The sequence below is a fragment of the Cottoperca gobio genome, chromosome 8, assembly GCF_900634415.1.
Source record: "Cottoperca gobio chromosome 8, fCotGob3.1, whole genome shotgun sequence".
Classification (NCBI taxonomy): Eukaryota; Metazoa; Chordata; class Actinopteri; order Perciformes; family Bovichtidae; genus Cottoperca; species Cottoperca gobio.
Window position 1 is genome coordinate 2,754,134 of NC_041362.1, and position 19,529 is coordinate 2,773,662.

The window sequence follows — 19,529 nt, forward strand, 5'->3', positions numbered from 1 at the left end:
CATGCCTGCAGTTCTCACATGATGAAGAAACCCATAAAACAATGGTGAATGCAATGATCACGAAAGAGCAATTAGGACAAGCATGCCAAATCAACAGTAAAATTAGTGGCAAAAAAGAGAGTTACAAATGGATAGATTATAAGTTTGGGCTGTAAGAGATGAGAAGTTCGGGTCATATGAGTTCATTAATGAATCTGAAATTGTTCAACCTGCCTATTAGATCTTTCTTTTTGGTCTATTTGTCAAATTATTCTGGTACAATTTTCAGATTGTGAATTGTCTGCAAAAAGAAGTAGTCCTCCAGGTAATTTGACACAAAGATATAGAGTATGCTACAAGGATACGATTGTGTTAAAAGTTGTTGAAGGGATTTATAATATGTCCATCAGCATGTGAGGGGGGGTAGATTTTAGTTAGGCATAGTTGGAGATGTTTCACATAATCCAATAGTTGGCGGTAATGCATCATTTAACATACCAAACTTCATACATTATGAAGGAAGAAGAAAAACTTAACCAATAGCCATTGAGTAAAGTGCCACCTCTCGGTGTCTGCTCATGCTGCCACAACAACAAAGAAGCTCAGCAAAGCGAGAGGATTCACTCCCATTCACTTCCGTGTTTGCCAATAATTCCCGTATGTAGCTACATGAAACAGTTCGCGTTTCCAATTATGATCATTACAATCTTCGTTTTATGCCAGTCGTAATATATTTCACTACATTAGTTGTATAAATGATTTGCTTAATCATAAATACAACTGCTTATGTCGAGAAACAACTTTATTTGTAGTTATTTTCAAGCGCGCATGCGCATTCCCATTCTGTCTTCCTGTCCACCGGCTAACTGAAACTACATGTTTTAACGTTGTAGCGGTAGGTATGGCTATACTTGTTATTCCATTTTAAAACATGTATTGTTTGTGTTCTGTTTGCTATGTTGTCACACGTCAGTGAGCGCTTGAACACGACTTTCGTTGCAGTTTGCTTCCTGAATAACACAACTCATCCTGCTCTCTGTACTCTCTTTGCCTCAACCTACAACAGATTGTACACAATCATCATGGCGACCCAGGATGGTGGGTATTGAGAAAATGCAGCAGTATTTCCTTCATATCTTTACATTGAAACTAATCACTGTTAATGGAATAATGCCTGCTTGTAATTGACATGATAATACATAACGCTATTAATGTAGTATCATTTAAATGTACGTTTCTCCGGGACGTTATTATTGAAATGTTTACCAGTGTAGCTAGCTAACGTTAACGGCTGCTAACAGCAGTCAAATGTAGCTAGATTTGTCAAGGACCAAAGTTAATGTTAAAAGATTGAACCGGTGTTAGGTTTGAATTGAGTAACTTTTGCTGTTAAAGAGCTAACTAAATGTGGACATGTTATGAATGGTAACGACGAAGTACCAACAAACAGTTTGTTACGTTTACGTTACCAGTTGTGTAACCAGTAAGGCCAACCGTAACACAACATCCAGTGTAGTGCGAGGAACCTACTCTCGTCCAAGACTCATGTCTGTTTAGCTTCAGACGTGATTATCTTTTATTTATCCCCTCACACAACTCTCAGGGAAGAATTGCTGCCTAGATGGAAAAAAAAAAGCAATGGAAATATGTAGAAAAAAGACGAGAGAGAGGGGGGGGGGGGGGGGAGCAGATAATGCGAAACTAGACTTCATTACACACTTTAAAGTAAAACTGCTGACTCATAGTTGCATTTACACTTTAGCTACTTATTGTGTGGAAGTATGGGGAAATGCACATGGAACAAAGGGTATTTATTTTTTCTGCAAAAGAAGAGATAAATGTAAACAAACTAGAACCAACTCTTGTTTATTGAATGACAGGCTCTCAAATTAAGAAACTTTGTAGATTTTAAAATGTTAAAGATCATGTATGAAGTCAAAAAGAGAAGCTGGGTTTCCCCCAAGATTTTTCTGGTGAGTGAAAGTGAAACTTTGCTTCATTTGGCAGTAACAAAACGTATTCACAGACACACACGTCAGTGTTGTTCATGCACTATACACTGTTTAAATGTAGTTATTGCAGGAAACACATGCAAGCTCACTATCAGATCATCGTACCAGATGTGTATTGTGGGGTATACTATTGTGAGAACTAACAACTTTGCATTGAATTAATCCTAATCAATGTGTTCCTCCTCTTCCAGGAAGTGAAGAAGTCATAATGGAAACTGAGGCGAAGCCTAAAGAAGCCGAAGCCCTCGGTGAGGATGCTGACAAAGGTGAAACAGAATCTAAATCTCACACAGCTGCAGAAGACACCACAACTCAGGACTCTAGTATTAGCAATGGGGACGACGCAGACGACGAGCTGGAGAAGGTGGACTTGAAGATCATCTGGAACAAGAATAAATATGATCTGAAAATCCCTGTTGATAACACCGGAGCCCAACTAAAAGAGAGGATCCACTCTCTCACTGGTGAGGACACTCAGCAGTTCACCTTCAGTGCTGTAATGTCTGTTTTTAGAGGGATTACCAAAGAGTAAAACTTAATAAATGCTCTCTCTTGTCTTCCTAGGTCTTCCACCTGCAATGCAGAAAGTGATGTACAAAGGATTACTTCCAGAGGACAAGACGCTACGTGAAATAAAGATCACAAATGGTGCAAAGATAATGGTGGTAGGGTCTACAATGAATGATGTATTAGCTGTGAATACTCCCAAAGAGGTAATTCAGCAGGAAGTTAAAGCTGAAGAGGACAAGAAAGAGCCTTTATGCAGGCAAAAGGTAAGAGTAAAGGCATTTCTGGAGAATAGTTAAGATGTTTACAGAGTTGTGAGATATTAAACTGGCTCTGTTATTCCAGCAACACAGGAAAGTGTTGGACAAAGGTAAACCAGATGACATCATGGCATCTATCAAAGGAACAAAGGTGAGACGAGATGAAGGGAGGTCCATCCCTGGTTTTGTTGGTCTTGTATGAATGTTAACTACATGATTTTCTTATTACCAGACACAAAGAGTAACTGCCTTCTCCCTTCTGACAGGAACGATTACCAACAGTGCCTTTATCTGGAATGTTTAACAAGTCCGGAGGAAAAGTTAGACTCACATTCAAACTGGAGCAGGACCAGCTGTGGATCGGAACAAAGGGTGAGCGCACAGCCGGACCTCGTTCTTGCTAAATTCACCGCGACTCAAAGAGTACTGATGACGTGTGTGTGTGTGTGTGTGTGTGTTCATGTCTACAGAGAGAACGGAGAAGGTCCCGATGGGCTCCATTAAAAACGTAGTGTCTGAAACCATCGAAGGCCATGAGGACTATTACATGATCGTAAGTGTTGCTGTTACCTGCGTCATGAAAACCTTCTCCAAAGCTGAAGCCAGTGTGCGTACGGGTGACGTTTCTATGGTAATTGTTGAGGGACAGCTAAAGAACTACCCCGACCCGTGTGTTGAGAGATGATGCGTTCAGTTCAGTTGTGCTTCGTCTAGAACTTGTGCGAGTGAGCTGCAGTATGTGTGCATCAGAGTGATGGGGTCATCGTTTGCTGTTGTGGGCTCTGCAGCGGAGCGGGAAATGTCAGCGCTTTCTCTCGATTAACCTTTATGTCTGAAGGCACTTGTGTTCTTCTTTGTCAGGGAAATGGAAATCCTAGAACAAGTAACTTAATTGAATCTGGCCCGTCTCGTGGAGATCAAGATCTATTTCTAAGAGAACAAAGTGTCATAATGTAAAGAATACGAAGTAAAGGTCTCGACGCTTCTGCCGGCTGAATAACGGATGTGCTTTTGCACCTGAGGTGTTGATGAATGGGAAGTAAACAAGACCAGAGAAGCAATCTGAGACATTTAAATGTTGCACAAACTGCTGGGAATTTCATGGCTGTTGGTTCACAAGAAATGCTGATCATGACATTTAACTTTGTGTGAGTGAAAATGTTATTTCTAGATGTCATTGCTTCCTTGTTGTTGAGGTTTATTAAAACCTCTCACTGACTGAACGTGTAGATTAGAGCTGCAAAAGGATCGATAGTCAGAAAAATGATCGACAACTATCTTGATTATCGATTTATCGCAGAAGAAATGCTGATTCAGCGTCTCAGATGTGGAGAATTCCTGCTTTTCTCTGTTTTATATCATGTTAAAATGGTTTGCTTTGGATTTTGGACTGACAAATCCCCTCAGACTGGAAGGATTCATCTAGAAACTAATCTGCAGATTAATCGATAATGACAATAATGGTTAGTTTCAGCCGTAATGTAGAAATGTGATTGTGTAGCCAATAGAAATGTGGGTTCAGTCTGTCGACTGCACCGATGCAGTAAAGTGCAATTACAACGACATTTTGCTTTGTGTTGTAATGTTTTAGCTCAAGAATGAAATGTGATTCACCCAAAGTGTGTTCCTGCATCTCTGAGGAGATGATGATGATGATGATGATGATGATGATGAGTTGTTGTTGTGCGAAGAAGAGAAGATCTAGAATGTCAGGAGCTATCCCGTCTTTGAATGTTGATTTATTTAAAAGCATTTTCATGCTGCGAGCTCAGCTGACCTTATTTTAAATAGTAGAATCTCATTTATTCCTACAGATGGCACGTTGGTTTGAATTTGAATAACAGTGTTTTGTTTGTAGAATATGTGTAAAGTCATTAAACATGCTTCCCATAATTCTCACATTTTCGTAGGCTTTTCAGTTGGGTCCAACAGAAGCGTCTCAATACTGGGTCTACTGGGTGCCTGCACAGTTTGTCGATGCAATCAAAGACACAGTCCTTGGAAAATGGCAGTATTTCTAATGTGCCTCTTTTTTTGAACTGGGATTGAGAGGAGGAGGAGCCAATGACAAATGAAAGTGGAGTCAACAGCGCGGCTTAAGGAACTTCTTGGAATACATTTGAAGGAAACGGACGGATGCCTGTGGACTAATCATATTGTTTTTAGGTTAAAAGTGCACTAAGTGGCATCATAACTTTTCTCTGCCCTGTTGATCATTCAAGGTTTTCAGCACATCCAAGGGAAAATGATGAAACAATTGTACAGAAATTGCTAACACTTTTCTTCAGTTATTCTTAAAGAAATAAAACTTATTTAATGAAATGAATGAACTTATTGTTGTCTGTGTGTTCAGTGTTGTAACTTCCCCGTCTCAAACTCTCGTCTAGTTGTATTGTCTGCAGCCGGTCCGGTCCTGCCACAGATTGTAGATTAAATTAAGGTCCGGATTTGGCCCCCGCAGGACTTTAACAATGGCCTTTTAAAGGGTTGTTCCCTCGCAGACTGCAGCAGGCTTACTTTAAACATAGCTTTTGGTATGATTGCCAAAATGCTTATTCTCATAGATAATTTACCAGGTACCGCACGAAGAGCTCTATTCAACAGAACACCTCTAAACTGCAGGAAATGATCATTGCTTTAAATCATTGGGTTAGTAATCCAAACGTTATTATTTCTCTTGCCATTACGAGGACGAGTTCAATTAATGATTCATTTGAGTATTACAATTACTTTCATGACTTGCAGGGTTCATTTCAAGACAGCATGACATAAATAAACAGTCTTGTATTTTAAAACAAACACAAGTTTACAAGCAACTCAGTGTTTTTTAATGAGTAGCACAACTCGCCTGTTCAGTTCATTAAAGTATTGTTTGCACATCCTACCAGCATCTCAACATTAGTCATCCTTTGAGACTCAAGTTGTAGACAGTGATGGCAAGAACACAACACAGTACATCCCGTCTCTCTAAACACATTGGACATTTTTGAATCTCATACCCATTTTTATAAAATGAAATGCATTGAAGTCAAAATCCAAAATGTAGCCATTGGTTGCAACTATTGTTATAGTTTAAGTTTCATGCTTCATGGCAAAAGTTGAACAATTACCAGAAAGGACATAACTGTAGGTTTGAAAAACATGTTTACGAGCCTGACCTTCCTACTTTAGGACAGTTGATGATGTGATTCTTATTGCACAACCTATCCAAAAATACTCCAGTAAACGGACTTGTACACTGGGCACTTCCTCTGTGTGTGTTTGACAGTCGAGGTGATGCTTTTACTCTGAAGGATTCCAGACCGGAACTGGAGAAAAAACACGCCCACTACTTCCGGTATAACACTGCGCGGCGGGACCAGGCGGGCAATACAAACTTTTTCCGGCCTTGTACCACCGTTAACCGACAGCAGCAGTCTGTAATGAACACGGTGAAAACTACCGTAGACAGGAAACGCCCACCGCCGGTTAAAGTGTTGTCCGGTCAGCTGAGGACGGCAGAGAGCCGCGGGACGGCCGACAGCGGGGATGGGTGTGTTATCAGGCTGGACAGGGGTCGCTGTCTGCCGGTGTCACTGGTGTGGATGCAGGGGACTGTACTGGGGGTCCAGCTGGACAGAAACACCCTGCTGCTGATGGATGACACCGGGACGTTTACTGTGCAAGGGGTCAACAACATCCCCAAAGGGAAACCGTGTCTGTCCCAAGGTGAAGTCAGTTTCTGATTCAATAAGTACCTTTATGTCTGGATTGTGTACATTTGTACTTTTCTACAAAAATACACCAAGAATATAAAAAGTACAAATTAAATCTGCAACTTCTGAGTGATTGTCTTCATTGTTCATCTGTTTTACATACTATACCTTTTCATTATATGTTTATGGCATATTATAGTATGACATTATATTTTCTATTATATCTTCTACATATTATAGACATTTTCTATACTATGACTTTTGACATACTATGAAATGTTTGTCATGCTCTTCACTGAGGTGTGTTTATAGGAAACACTTGAAAGTGGTGACGAGGCATTACTGTGTTTTTGTTTTAATGGCATGTTTTTAAACCTTTTGTTTGCTTTGTATATTACTCTTTATTGTTGAGCTCAGTCTCTTGCTAATCATTAAATTCATGATTCCTGGTGTATTTACATGAAAGTCGACGACAGCCAGACCTACAAATTGCTAATTGTGTGCCTGAAGCAGGAACATTAATCTTATAAATGACTTCACATTTCCCCGTATCACCGTCCGTGTGTTCTTGAATCTATCGTCAGAGAACAATTGACCACCTGCTTCTGTTTTCACAGGCAAATATGTCATGGTGATGGGTGTCATCCAGGCCATCTCCCCGGAGCCAGTCATCCGTGCAGTGAAGATGGCAGACCTCTCCGAGCTCGCCCGTCTCCACAGACGGATGTGGAAGCTGGAGGTGGAGGACCTGCAGCAGGCGTTGGCCTGAACGTCGTGCGTGTCCAGCTGGGTATGCATCACTGAAGTAATTCTTGACTCATGGGAGGAAAATGAAAAACTACCTCGCAGGACTGAACGGCGGATTCTACTTGATGTCGGGAGTCTGACTGGGAGGTGTGATGCAAGAGTGACAGACTCCTGTTTACGTGATGCTTAAACAAGAGAAGTGTGTGTGTGTGTGTGTCAGAAGTGGAGCTGAAGGCCTATAATTAACTGAGACTTGTGCATCTTCTTTGTAATACTTTAGCATTCAGATTAAAGACACAATGGCAGAATGTACAAACGATAAATAAAGATGAACACAATTCAGATGTTAATACACACGGCATCAGGATTGATGTTAAACATGGTTAAACATATTAATCTCCATGTTCAGTTACTGCAGAAACAATTCAATCCCAATGCAAACATGTTATCCAAGTTCCTTTCTGCCTGTGACTGGTGGAATGTAAAGTACATATACTTAAGTGCAATTGAGGTATTTGTACTGTACTCGAGAATTTTACTTGCAAAGATTAAAAGTAGCTGCACCTCCACAAACTACAACAGTTCAAAGCTGCAGACAGAAAACTAAGAACTACAACAGAAGTCACTGTGATTGAGTACTTTGCTCAGACCTTGTTTTCAACACTTGTAATGGAATATGTGTACAGTGTGTTACTACTTGTAACAGATGTCGTTAATAAAACACAGCGCTTTAAAACAGATTTAAAAAGGAAGCTTTATTTGGTGGTTCCCATTACACTGGTAACACTATTGGATAAATGGAAAGTGACCTATGCTGACTGATTAAAATAAGAAAATGTCAACTGAATTCTCAATTTAAGTATCCCATACTTAAAACATATTGAAAGGTGAAAGGTCTTTAACAAATACAAACTGCTTTTGGAAGAATTTACTTTAGGCTTAACCGTTTCTGAACACGTCTCTGATCAAGGTTTACACGCGCCGCCTTCAGCCCCACTGTTGGGTGTTGTGCTGAGAGGCGCGAAGCTTCAAGTGTCGTCCACTCGGTGCTCGCTGTATATGATAACACTCGTGTAGTTCAGATCAGAGTAAACCAGCCACCAACCAGAGGGCCGGTCCTGAACGCCCTCTTTAAAATCATGCTGTGATCAGGCTCAGAGGCCCTGGAGGATCACCTGACTCGAGACTGTTTGAATACTGCATTAATTGCAAGGGAGCATGAATATCGTCACTGCGTCGTTAGATAATGTCTTTAAGCAGAAAACTGTATTTTCCAAAGTCATTGTCATTTGGTGCTATAAGATGGTCTTTTCTGGCTTTGGCAAGTTTCATCAAAAGGAATTCTCTGCGCTCCATCCACTCTTTTAGTTCCTGCTCCCCGTGCGCCAGCTTACACAACTCATCCTCTGTGCACGTGCCTTTGAGGAACCTATCGGAACACAAGGTCACAGGGTCAACCATCAGAAACCAGTGGACTCAGACAGACAGACGTAAAGCACCGCGCATTAGGAAACAACCCGACATTGATGACGGGTAGATGCAGAACCCTCGTCATCGCGCTCTCTTCCCACACACACACACACGGTTCTGTCTTACCTCTCACAAACTTTGAAAGTGCCCGTGGGAAACCGATACTGCCAGCAGTTCTGATCATCCTCAGAGTTGAACACTCTGTCTTTGTGTTTTTCTGACGTGATGTGCTGCTGCCACTGCTTCTCACTGTTGCAGTTTTTACCACACAGCCAACAGTGATTGCCAGCCTGAGAAAACACACACACACACACACACACACACACACACACACACAGAGAGAGAGAAATCCCATTTACACAAGTGACTAATTACCATCTGTTGGTTAATCATTCAAATTTATCGCTGTTTATTTTAATCACTTGGCAAATAACTGCATTAAAAACAAGATTCTATCAAAATGTTCACAGTTTCCCCGTCAGGCATTAATCGTTCTGTACTGCATCCTCACATTCTGACAGATTAATCATTATCTGCGTAGAAAAGCAATGCAACACAACAACCGCTGCTAATGAGTCTGTTCATTACAAGATCCTTCACGCCAAACTAGGAACGTGTTTAACAACAAAACTTTATTTAAAACACAGCCGTTTACAAACTCACTGCTTCCTAAACGTTCTCACTGAAACCTGAGACTGTTCATGTGGAAGTGTGTTCAGGAAGTACACTGCTGGAGAAATGAGCCTTGGGTTATACTGCACGAGGTGTGTGAAGGTGTTGCTGTTCGCCTCGCAGGCCGGCGAGGAAAACAAGACGCAGTAATTAATATACAAATGGTCACTGTGTGGGGGAAGTAATCCTTTCAGCTGCGGGGTTTCACTGAAACTTGGCTCTTAGAGATGCACTACAAACTAAATACCACTGTCAGCAGGTTAAAGTCGTGTGTCGGACCTGCCGGGCTTCAGAACTCACCACTTCTTCAGCGTAGTCTGTTGGCATGTGGATCTGTTTGCCGTTCTCCCTGACAGAGTTGCTGGAGGCGTCGTCCCCCCAGCCAGGCTTCTGAGACTGCAGCCACTGCTCATAAAGCTGATCCATATCTGGAACTGAATGAGTGAATCACATACTAATTACATTCTACTAATTAAACTACTGCACAGAGTCAGAGCTCATCCCCTTCAACTCACTGTTGTTTTCCTTCATGTACGTCCAAAGGTCTCTTTCTTCTAGACTGTGAGCAAACGTGCAATTCCCAATGTACTGACACTTCTTGCCAGCCGTCACATGCATGCAAATCTAAGAAAGGAAAAAGGAACATGAGCATCGATTAGTTTGTAAATCAGAAAGGCAAAGAAAGGACGGCAGAGGAGGAGAACGTCTGGCACCAACCTCAAATTGAGACGGGATGGGTTTTTTCGTTGGGAGGGGTCGAACCGTTGTCCACTTTTTCCTTTCGTGGGAACTTACAAGCACCACCCGCCTGTCTTTAGCCCACCTGAGACAGAAAGACAGAGTCAGTGGATTACAGCTCGCGTCGCCTCCTGTCCACAACGCGTGTGTTCCAAGACTTTGTAACACTCACGTGTGTCTCGCCTTGGCCGAGCAATACTTCTTGTTTTTGTCAGCTTCGCTGAGTTGGCCGTTTCTCCAGCACTGACCACAAACAAACATCATCTTCAGGTTTGGAGGCCCGAACCTCCTCTGTGCACTGGTGAGCTGCTGAGGAAACAGGAAGGGCGGGTTAAACCACAGCGACGCGACGGAAGGATGAAATAATGAGCGGGTTAGCCAGCATTAGAGTGCTGCTGGTTTCAATCATTTACATGTATTTTACTGACTTTCTTGGCAAGGAGGATGGACTATATGCACCGGGGAGACGTTACTAACGTTACATCAGGTAAGACAAAGTAAATAACGGGTCCAGGTTCTACATTAACGGCTCTTTCTGGGTTCGGGGGCACATTGTTGGAGCATGAAGACCTTCTGCTGGGCTCACCTGGGCTCCCTGCAACGAAGCTGTTGCATTCCAAAACTTCTTTGCCTCCTGGACAATACTTTCATGAGTGATACCTGTACGATGCCAAAATAAAAAGTAAGTAAATAACGGGTGAATAATTCCATTTAGAAGTGACAAATATTGCAAACGCTGTTGTGTTAGAGGAACTGTGTTCCAGGCCTCGGGCGTCTTACCAAGCTCGTGTTGCATCATCCACACCTTCAGCTCGATGAGGCTGTGGGCGTAGAAGCACTCGTCTTCTCTCACGCAGCCGTATCGGACTTCATGGCGGCAAAGATCCAGCTGGCACAGAGGACTCAAGGGTCGGATCTTAGAATAACGAACCGTAGTCTCCTTCAAAATGTGGACCAAGCACCTGAGAGACGAGCAGACAAGCCACATTCCTCACATGTCTACGTTTGGTCTTGTGCTCTTTTGGTAGATTTGAAGTAGAAATGCTGTTTTCAGAGTTTACACGTGAGCTACACTTACTTATGATCCTCAAAGTCGTGCTTGGTCACCGGGTGAGAGCAAAGTGAAGATTCATCTTTGTTGGTTTTGCTGATTATTCGGGGTTTGTGGTCAAAGCACACCTGCAAATTAAACAACAGGCATTTGGAAAATGTCAAAAGTCTATGGAAGAACAGCTGATCGCGGCGGCCTGGAAGGCTGAGGCCTTACCGCAGCGCCGGGGTTCGAATCCGACCCTGCGTGTCATCCCCCCTCTCTCTCTCCCTTCCCAGTCTATCTGTCCTCTACATCTAACAAAAGGCAAAAAAAGCCAAAACAATTCACTTAAACAACATTTAGAGAAATATTTCTTTGTAACGACCTCATTTTCTATTGGATAGAAGCAAAATCATTGAAGATCAACGAACATGTTGGAATGTAAGAACTTACATGTGATCTCCAAACACTCGGCTCCAGCAGCACTACACTTATTGTACATTAAATGTGCAGCAACGTCTTAATGAATGAATGAATACTCACTCCGCAGAGAAACATGAAGAGCCCGTGATGCTCGTGTAAGATCTTGGGGACAGTCAGCCTGACGTTTGAGTTGGGCCCATAAGGATCGAACAGAAGCTCTCTGGAGATGAACCCTTTCCGCTCCAGAGTCCAAACATCGATCTCTTCCTGGCAGTATGCAAACGTGCAGTGGCCGGGGTACAGACACTCCTTTCCAATCGCCACCTCTGAAACCACACGGGTCACCTTGTAACGCTCGTCGGAGCAAAGTGTAGAAAGAGGGCCAGAAACGGCAGCTGCACAAAAGCTGCTCCAAATCCTCCAATGATGTGAATACTTAGATTTAATTCAGGGAAACACATGCCCGAGTAACCATGCATAGGAATTACAATACAAGCCCTTTAGAATTGTTTTCAAACTAACGGGCTTTGTAGGTAAGAAGTAGCAAGAACAGCTTTACAAACGTTACCTTTGCAGATGTAATAAGGGCCGACGTATTGGGTTTTTGTTGGTCTGGGCCGAATGAGCTTCCACGTTTTGTCCTGTGAATGTTTAATTCTGCCGAGTAAAGCATCCTTTTTGCATTTGTGCTCTTCTGTGTGAAGTGCGTAATCTAATACACCGGGCCCTGTGGGTATAAAAAAAAGAGAAAGACACATTTTAGACTAAACAGTACTTCCCTATCCTTAAAGACAAGGACCACACACACAAACCACACACTACACAACCACACACACACACACACACTGTAAAAACCATTCCTCACCAGTTTTGACGTAGCACACCGAGCACGCTTGTCTGAATTCATGCGTGTCAGCCAACGGGTTCTTTGCTAAATCCACAGCAGCAGGAAGACCCTTCACTTCAGGCATCCCTACAGCCATCCCCATCGGGCTTTCATTATTGTTCAGCTGCAACAAAAAACAAAACATGATCACATATCAGCCGAGAACAACGCCTGGACTGAAGATGCCTGATGACTGATAAACATATTACCTGTTGAATGAATGGATTCTGAGCATAATCTAAAATGTTCACAGACGGGAGAAAAAGATACGTTTAATGAGCAGGTCACATATTCAGGGTTCCAACACCTTATTAAAGCTTTCCCAGCACCTTACGATTCACATTTTATTTATTTATTTAAAAAGGGATTTATTCTGAAAGCGATGCACTTATACCCTCACAAGCAGGTTCCAGCACTTTCTTCTAAAGGTGGAAAAGCAGCATACCTGTTTTATAGTCTGTTATGTTGAGATTATCCAGGGAGTCCAGAGGTGGGGGGAGGGCGTCAAAACTGTCCATACCAAAATACGTACTTGACCCCGACTTGTGATAGAGCGGGGGCAGGGTTACGGTGCACTGCTGGACGCTGCTGTGGAGAAAGGGGTTGATGTGAGATGGCATCAGGAATGGACTCGACATGGAGCTGCCCGAGGAAATACTGGTCGGCAGAGGAAGGGGCCCCTTCATCGTGGGGATAATCTGAAGGAAGAGACAAACAAGAGTCACACTTCTGCTCAGACGTCGTCACGTTGTATTCCCCCCGAGGTCACCCCCGCTCACTAACCATGGCTGATTCGGGGCCAGCTTGGTCCAGCAGGTCATCGAGGTCGTCCCCGATGATGTCCGCGTCAAAGTCTTGACTCGTTTCAAGCATTGAGCAAGGCGTACCGGTTCTGCACCCGTTAACAAACGTGGGCACGGGAAGAGAAACCGACGTGGGCACAGACGCGGGCAGGGAAACAGATACAGGCAGGGAAACGGACTCGAAGCCTGGCGGCTCAGACAAAGTCACAGAGGAGATGCTGCTGATGGGGGAAAGTTCATCCACCGCCGATTCATTCAGAGCCGGGTGCGACGCTACTGCAGCTGGGAGGGGAGCCGGAGCCAAAACACTGCTGTCCTGGGTCAGCTGAGGCACTTCTAAAGACACAACAGGGAGAACACCATCAGTGACTGTCGTCCTCTAAATCACAAGAATCGAAGCTGCGTTTCGTATCAAACTTACCAATTTCTATATCTTCAACTGAGGACGAGTCATGGGAAAACTGCAGAAATGTAGAAACATATTTTGCAGTGTGTTATCGTACTGATCATCTCTCACACTGGAGCGTATGAGATCATACACGTTGCTTACCTTGTCACATGACGCATCCTGATAACTTGATCCTCGCAAGACATTCAAGGCAGGCTGTTAAAACAGAATCATCTTAATTAAATGATGACTCATCATTCAGGATCAGGACAGCCCTCAGTGTCTGTGTGGGATAATTCACTTTGTAGGTCTGTCAACGTTTAGAGTAAGCTTCATGGCGACACACGTACCTTACTCCTGATATAAGCTTTACGGATTTTCAATCCCAAAAGTTTGGCAAGGTCCTCAGTCAGCTGTGTGACACCGGTGTCCTGGAGAAACAATGAGAATTGACACGCGTTTACTCAAAACACATCTTGCACAATCGCGGCCTTTGACCTTTGTTCTTGTTCATTCTGACATGTTTCACTTAAAGCTACAGTTGGCAACGTTATTAGAAGTAAACCGTCACTATATCCAGACAGCCGTGCATGAGACTCACAAATCATGTTCCTCTCTGCCCTCAGCGCTCCTGGTGACACCTGCAAGATTCCACCCGAATGAAAACCCGAGCGCCCCCAACGTAGCGTCCAACGCAGCGTTTTTAAAATAAATTCCCACCAAAGTCTCCATCAGTGTTAACTGAAGTGTCTTCATTCAAACTAAAAGATTTTACAGCCACACAACAATGAACTCAATGGCAGGCAGCCACAAACATCGAGGCTCCACCAGGTGCTGGTGCAGTTGGTGCTGCAGGTAGCCTGAACAACATGAACAGCAGAAATTAAAAACTAGGGTGGATCTCCTTTTCCATTTGGATAAACCAACATAACACAGAGGATGTTACAGCTTACCTGAGGCACTGTTAGAGAGCATTTGGCAACAGCCTCATAGGCCTCTTGATGTCTCCCCATCTCTTTCAAGGACTTTGCTTTCCTGTACAGCGCTCTGTAGTTCCCCTCGTTCAACTGCAGAGCTTTTTCACAGTCTTCTAACGCTTGGTCGTACAGTCCCTGAGGAAAACAAATGTTAGAGCGGATATAATTAAGCCTTGTGCCGCAGTGAACACAGAACAAAGAAGCGTCTGTTTGACCATAAAAAGACTTGAATTGTACGTGTTCAGTGAGTCGAGTCAGGTATGGGTGTGGTTTACTGCCGTGACAGGATCGTAAATGGACTCTTCACTGGATCAGAAAGTGAACGTTCTGAAAGCATCAATAAGTTTCTCTCTGATTTGACCAACAGATGATGTCACATGACACCAACAGTATTTACACTACAGCGTATGCAGTAATGATTTGCGGTACTTTAACACGACACATAGAAAGAAGAGCAGCAGAGCACGCATCGTCGCTGTGCATCACATGACGTTGAATATTATAATAATAAGTAATGAATGTGGTATATAGTACAAGTCACTTCATTGTGCATGCAACGCGCACCTTTCGGGTGGATCATTATTTGTGTATTCATTAAAAAATAAAAAGCAATTCATCAACTTACTCAACGTATTCATGCGTTTCTTTATTGATCCACTTTTGCACGACAAGCAAATTATTGTACATCTCATTATGTTGTCAAACTACGGCTATGGAACCTGCTGTCAGACTACAATCCTAAATGATGTGTAATAAGAAGCGAGTAAATAAGATGCTGAAAGTAGGCATCAGTTAAACAAAACAAGGACTGCGCTTATTCAAGTTTTTGCCGAGAGTTCGATGAAAGGATTGCGCGTGACTGAGTGCTGAGCACATGTCCCAACATAACCAGTTAATAATTAACTTTTCCTAATGCGCCAGAAGCAGAGGACTCCAACGTGGGACAACACGAGAGCTTATTGTATCCTGACATTTTGAGAAGTGTGTTTTGGTCGAAGTGATTTGTCGACGTGCGTACAGAGCAAGTCATCTCTAAACCTGCGGGGGCCTGAAACATAACATTTCACTTAAAAAGAATGTTGCAATTAACCGGCGATTGAAAGTGAAACAAGACACAAGTGCGATCGTCGCCCGTCACTCACCGGGACAATGTTTAGGTACGCAGCAGCTCGGTTTGCGTACAGCTTTTCCAGTAAACTTGTCGGAACACAAATGTCTTCCGAGTCGGCGTACTCCGCTATACTCAAAGCTTCCGTGTACATCTCGATGGATTTCGTCCAATCCCCTTCTCTAAACACGTCGTTTCCTTCTCCGAAAAGATTCCACACGAGATCTTTAATGAACACCTGGAAATGTTAAGAAAACCAAAATCACTACAAAATTAAACACAGTGCTTTCATTCAGACCCATCACACACACACACACACACACACACACACACACACACACACACGCACACGCACACGCACACACACACACACGACGCTCACCTCATACTGCTCTTGACTTCCAGGAAATGGAAGCGTTGATCTAAAAAGACAAAAGGAAGTTCACGTTACGAACCTTTAAAGTGTCAGCAGAATGAAATAAATGTTCGTTGGAGGGAGAAATAACAGTTGTGATTAGTTCAGTAGCATTCAGAGCACTGCAGCTAACATCAATCATCCTACTCTTCATATTTATCTCAAATCAATGAAGCCATGCAGCTGAACTGTCAACTGATCTGAATCAACACAACAATACATCTGATCATATTTTAGTTTACACGTGTGATTCCTCTGTTTATATCTATAGTACTTCAGTAGATAAAGTACAAAACAGATCGGAACTTAAGACATCAAGACAGGAAGGGGTGTGTGTGTGTGTGTGTGTGTGTGTGTGTGTGTGTGTGTGTGTGTGTGTGTGTGTGTGTCATTGGTGTGACAGGTGGCTGTGTGCAGGTGCAGAGCGCAGTGACAGCTGAATGCAAACGATTCTGCAAAAGCGACATATTGTAAACAACATTTCACAAAAAAAGCCAAAGCTGATTCAACACAGTGCTGGAAATATTTATGTTAGTTACATTTTATTTTCTATTTCTAATATTGAAAACATGCCAGCTATAATACACTTGGTGCAGAGTGCAATACTAAAGCAAAATACTACAAAAACAAACAGGAAATTATATGATTAATATTATAGGATATTAATATGGATTTGTTATGATATTATAGAGTACAATAACACTTTCTGCATGCTGGCACAGAACAGAGATTATTATCAGCAACATATATTAATCATTGAGTGCATTTGTAATCAGGAAGATGATTTACTGGCAACCAGCTCTATACGGAAACCTTTGTGTCATTAAATGTCTTAATGTCTTACAAGTGACTCAGTCTTAGTTAAAATTATCAGGAATAGTTACATAACACATCATGATGACGTGTAGAGTAGTATTTTAAGTATCACTTTTGTTTTACACAGAGGCCGAGTCAGATCAGATGAATTGCAACACTGAGCTGCTCGGTATAGCTCTCAAAACAACATGTACATGTACATGTACATGTCTGCCTGATGCATGAAAACAAAGCTCAAATATCCCACATTAAAAACAAAACTAACTCAAAGCCAGTTATCAGCCGTCCCCCTGATACCCAGCTGATCTGAACAACACATGATGCAGAGCTGACAAATCATGATTGCATCATGCCGTGTGGAGGAGCGTTTTCACTTCAAAAGAACCGGTAACAGTCTTTATCTAGTTATCCTCAACAATGTGTTCAAGATAGGATGACATGAAAGACTAGCGGGCATGGCAACATTAGTGTCAAACAGTCCTTACACTTTACAGCAGCCTGAGTACTTATCAGGGTGTGAAGTATTAGTCAAATTTATCAACCGGTGATCTAAACGCGGCACTTACTGGATGAACTGCAGGCCTTTTTGAATCTCCTGCCAGCGAGTCCTTCTGTCCTGACCCTCTCCGGACATGTTTGTATTAATATCCACTCCTCTGTCGGCACCTGAAAGTACAACATTTGATATATTCATTATTATATTAACTGGTAAAAAAAAAAACAATCTGGCAAAACCCAGCAACAATGACAACACAAGCAGCGCTTCTAAGTTACATAAATCACCATCAGCAGGTCGTTCAACTGGTTTACTGACAGTTCAAACGCTCAATGTGCTCAGGCATTATATTACAGAAAGTTCATTCATGTTCATGGCTTCCGCATTTAGTAATGACGACACACATGTAGTTCCGGAAATTGAGGCTTAAACGTTCGTGTTAGCTCGTGCGAGCTGATAAACGTTAAAAACGGTTTAGAATAGCAACGGTTAACTTAAAAGTACACATCTGAAGGTGTGGACGTTTGAGTTTCTCACTTCTTAGCCCGGGGAAACGGTTACAACAGCGTGTGAAAGCAGGAGGTCCATTATCGGACATAATTTTGAGAGCACTAATATTTTTTGAGCTACTTTTCAGTTGTATGCTTCACAACATATGAATAAAACACATGTACCTTGGGTGTCGCGGTTTGTATTATATATTTGAATATAGCATTACTGTCAGACACGTATCGTGTTGTTAACAAGTCAAACTGTCAACCCTGTCCGGTCATAGTTGATGTGTAACACCCATTGTTGTTTTAATACTTCACATTTCTTCAACGCTAGCTGCTAATCAAATAGGAATGTGTGTTACAGGAAGAGACCGGAAGATGGGGATAGTATTGGCCTGTTTTGGTCAACAAAGCTAACTTTATTTGGAGGAACATTTTTGAGTGTAGAAGCGTTCATCGCTTAACAATCACGTCTATTTCAAAAACGACTTGCTGACTGGAGAAAGACATATTTAAAAGTTAAGTTTTAGGAGAAACAGGGAGGTGTCCGATAAAGGGCGCATGGCATTTAGCGCACGTGTGTTACCCGCGGTCGGGGGAACCGCCGAGAGTAGACTTCTAGTTAGCAATCATCATCTGCTAGCAACGGTTAGCCGTCTGTAGCTCACATAGTTTCACTGCTGCCAACACATAAACAATCTTAACTGATAAAACACAACAGTGGCCTTCAGTACCGGTAACACACTGGCATAACCAGCTACGTGACGACAGCCAAATAAGTTTCTAAGAAGTACAACAAAGCATAACGTTAGACATGCCCAAGTTAAACTAGTTCCCCAACGCAAACAATAGCGAGCAGAAGATGTTTAGCTCCCGCCTGAGCCATGGTAAATTTCACATATATGATATAACAATGTCTACTTAACATACTTACATGAATGGATCTTTATTCCAAACAACCCTTATCTCGGTTATCTAAAAGGAGGGAAAGCGATTTTTCGTTTTAGCTGAAATAACTTGATGTGCTGTATCGCTGAAGGCCGCCCTTTGCTTCTTCTTCTTCTTCGTCTTTGATTAGAGGTAGAGCGAAGACAGACTCCAGCGCGGTGCTGCCCCCTACAGGCAGCGGAAGGACACGACAACATTTCCTCATAGAAAATGACAATGCAACTTCAACAAGTATCAACAAACCAATAACGCCTATAGGCTATTAAAAGTTATATAATATGAACAATAAATTATATGGATGCACAAAGCAGTTTTTTGTAATTGTTTAAAAAAAAACGTCTATTCACACTTATTTAAGCTTACATTTGAATAAGTAATTACAAGAGAGATGAATACACACTTTTTTATTGAATAAGAAGCATATGCCTTTCAAGTTAGCCATGACAGAGACATGTATCATGTGACAATACATGACCATTATTTATAAAATGTATATACCAATTTATGTTTTAAAAATTAATTAATTAGCTCATATAACTTATATATGTATATGGCAACCTTGACAATCTATATAGAGGACACCATCTAACATTGTCAATGCTCCAGGCCCTTTTCAAATATATACATCGCCGAGACACCCTGTTCCATCTCTCCAACAAAAT

The 19,529-nt window shown here is 42.2% G+C and overlaps 3 protein-coding genes across 7 annotated transcripts; 2 read left to right on the forward strand and 1 right to left on the reverse strand.

Moving 5' to 3' along the window:
- The first annotated feature begins 695 nt into the window (after positions 1-695).
- Positions 696-5,088, forward strand: ubfd1 (ubiquitin family domain containing 1). 4 transcript variants are annotated; one of them, XM_029437125.1, is made up of 8 exons: positions 696-874; positions 1,046-1,077; positions 2,183-2,455; positions 2,556-2,764; positions 2,844-2,909; positions 3,025-3,130; positions 3,229-3,311; positions 4,669-5,088. In XM_029437125.1, exons 2-8 carry the CDS (start codon positions 1,062-1,064, stop codon positions 4,777-4,779), a joined length of 864 nt encoding a protein of 287 aa, XP_029292985.1. In that variant the 5' UTR covers positions 696-874; positions 1,046-1,061; the 3' UTR covers positions 4,780-5,088. The 4 variants fall into 4 exon arrangements, with proteins under 4 accessions (XP_029292985.1, XP_029292986.1, XP_029292984.1 ...); XM_029437126.1 differs by lacking the exon at positions 1,046-1,077; XM_029437124.1 differs by lacking the exon at positions 696-874 and having other exon boundaries at positions 892-1,077.
- Positions 5,089-6,042: 954 nt separating this feature from the next.
- On the forward strand, positions 6,043-7,940 carry rmi2 (RecQ mediated genome instability 2). Its single transcript, XM_029437129.1, has 2 exons — positions 6,043-6,466; positions 7,071-7,940. The coding sequence occupies exons 1-2, from the start codon at positions 6,181-6,183 to the stop codon at positions 7,220-7,222; spliced, it is 438 nt and encodes a 145-aa protein (XP_029292989.1). The 5' UTR covers positions 6,043-6,180; the 3' UTR covers positions 7,223-7,940.
- Positions 7,937-19,028, reverse strand: zc3h7a (zinc finger CCCH-type containing 7A). 2 transcript variants are annotated; one of them, XM_029437122.1, is made up of 23 exons: positions 18,854-19,028; positions 17,496-17,595; positions 16,081-16,120; positions 15,733-15,936; positions 14,567-14,725; positions 13,964-14,044; positions 13,776-13,829; positions 13,647-13,686; positions 13,206-13,561; positions 12,868-13,120; positions 12,632-12,660; positions 12,402-12,546; positions 12,105-12,263; positions 11,657-11,862; positions 11,159-11,259; positions 10,861-11,042; positions 10,667-10,740; positions 10,253-10,386; positions 10,060-10,165; positions 9,858-9,966; positions 9,643-9,776; positions 8,797-8,960; positions 7,937-8,629 (listed from the first exon to the last, which is right to left on the reverse strand). In XM_029437122.1, the coding sequence occupies exons 2-23, from the start codon at positions 17,561-17,563 to the stop codon at positions 8,440-8,442; spliced, it is 2,988 nt and encodes a 995-aa protein (XP_029292982.1). In that variant the 5' UTR covers positions 17,564-17,595; positions 18,854-19,028; the 3' UTR covers positions 7,937-8,439. The 2 variants fall into 2 exon arrangements, with proteins under 2 accessions (XP_029292982.1, XP_029292981.1); XM_029437121.1 differs by having other exon boundaries at positions 10,253-10,389; positions 18,854-19,026.
- Positions 19,029-19,529: the final 501 nt, after the last annotated feature.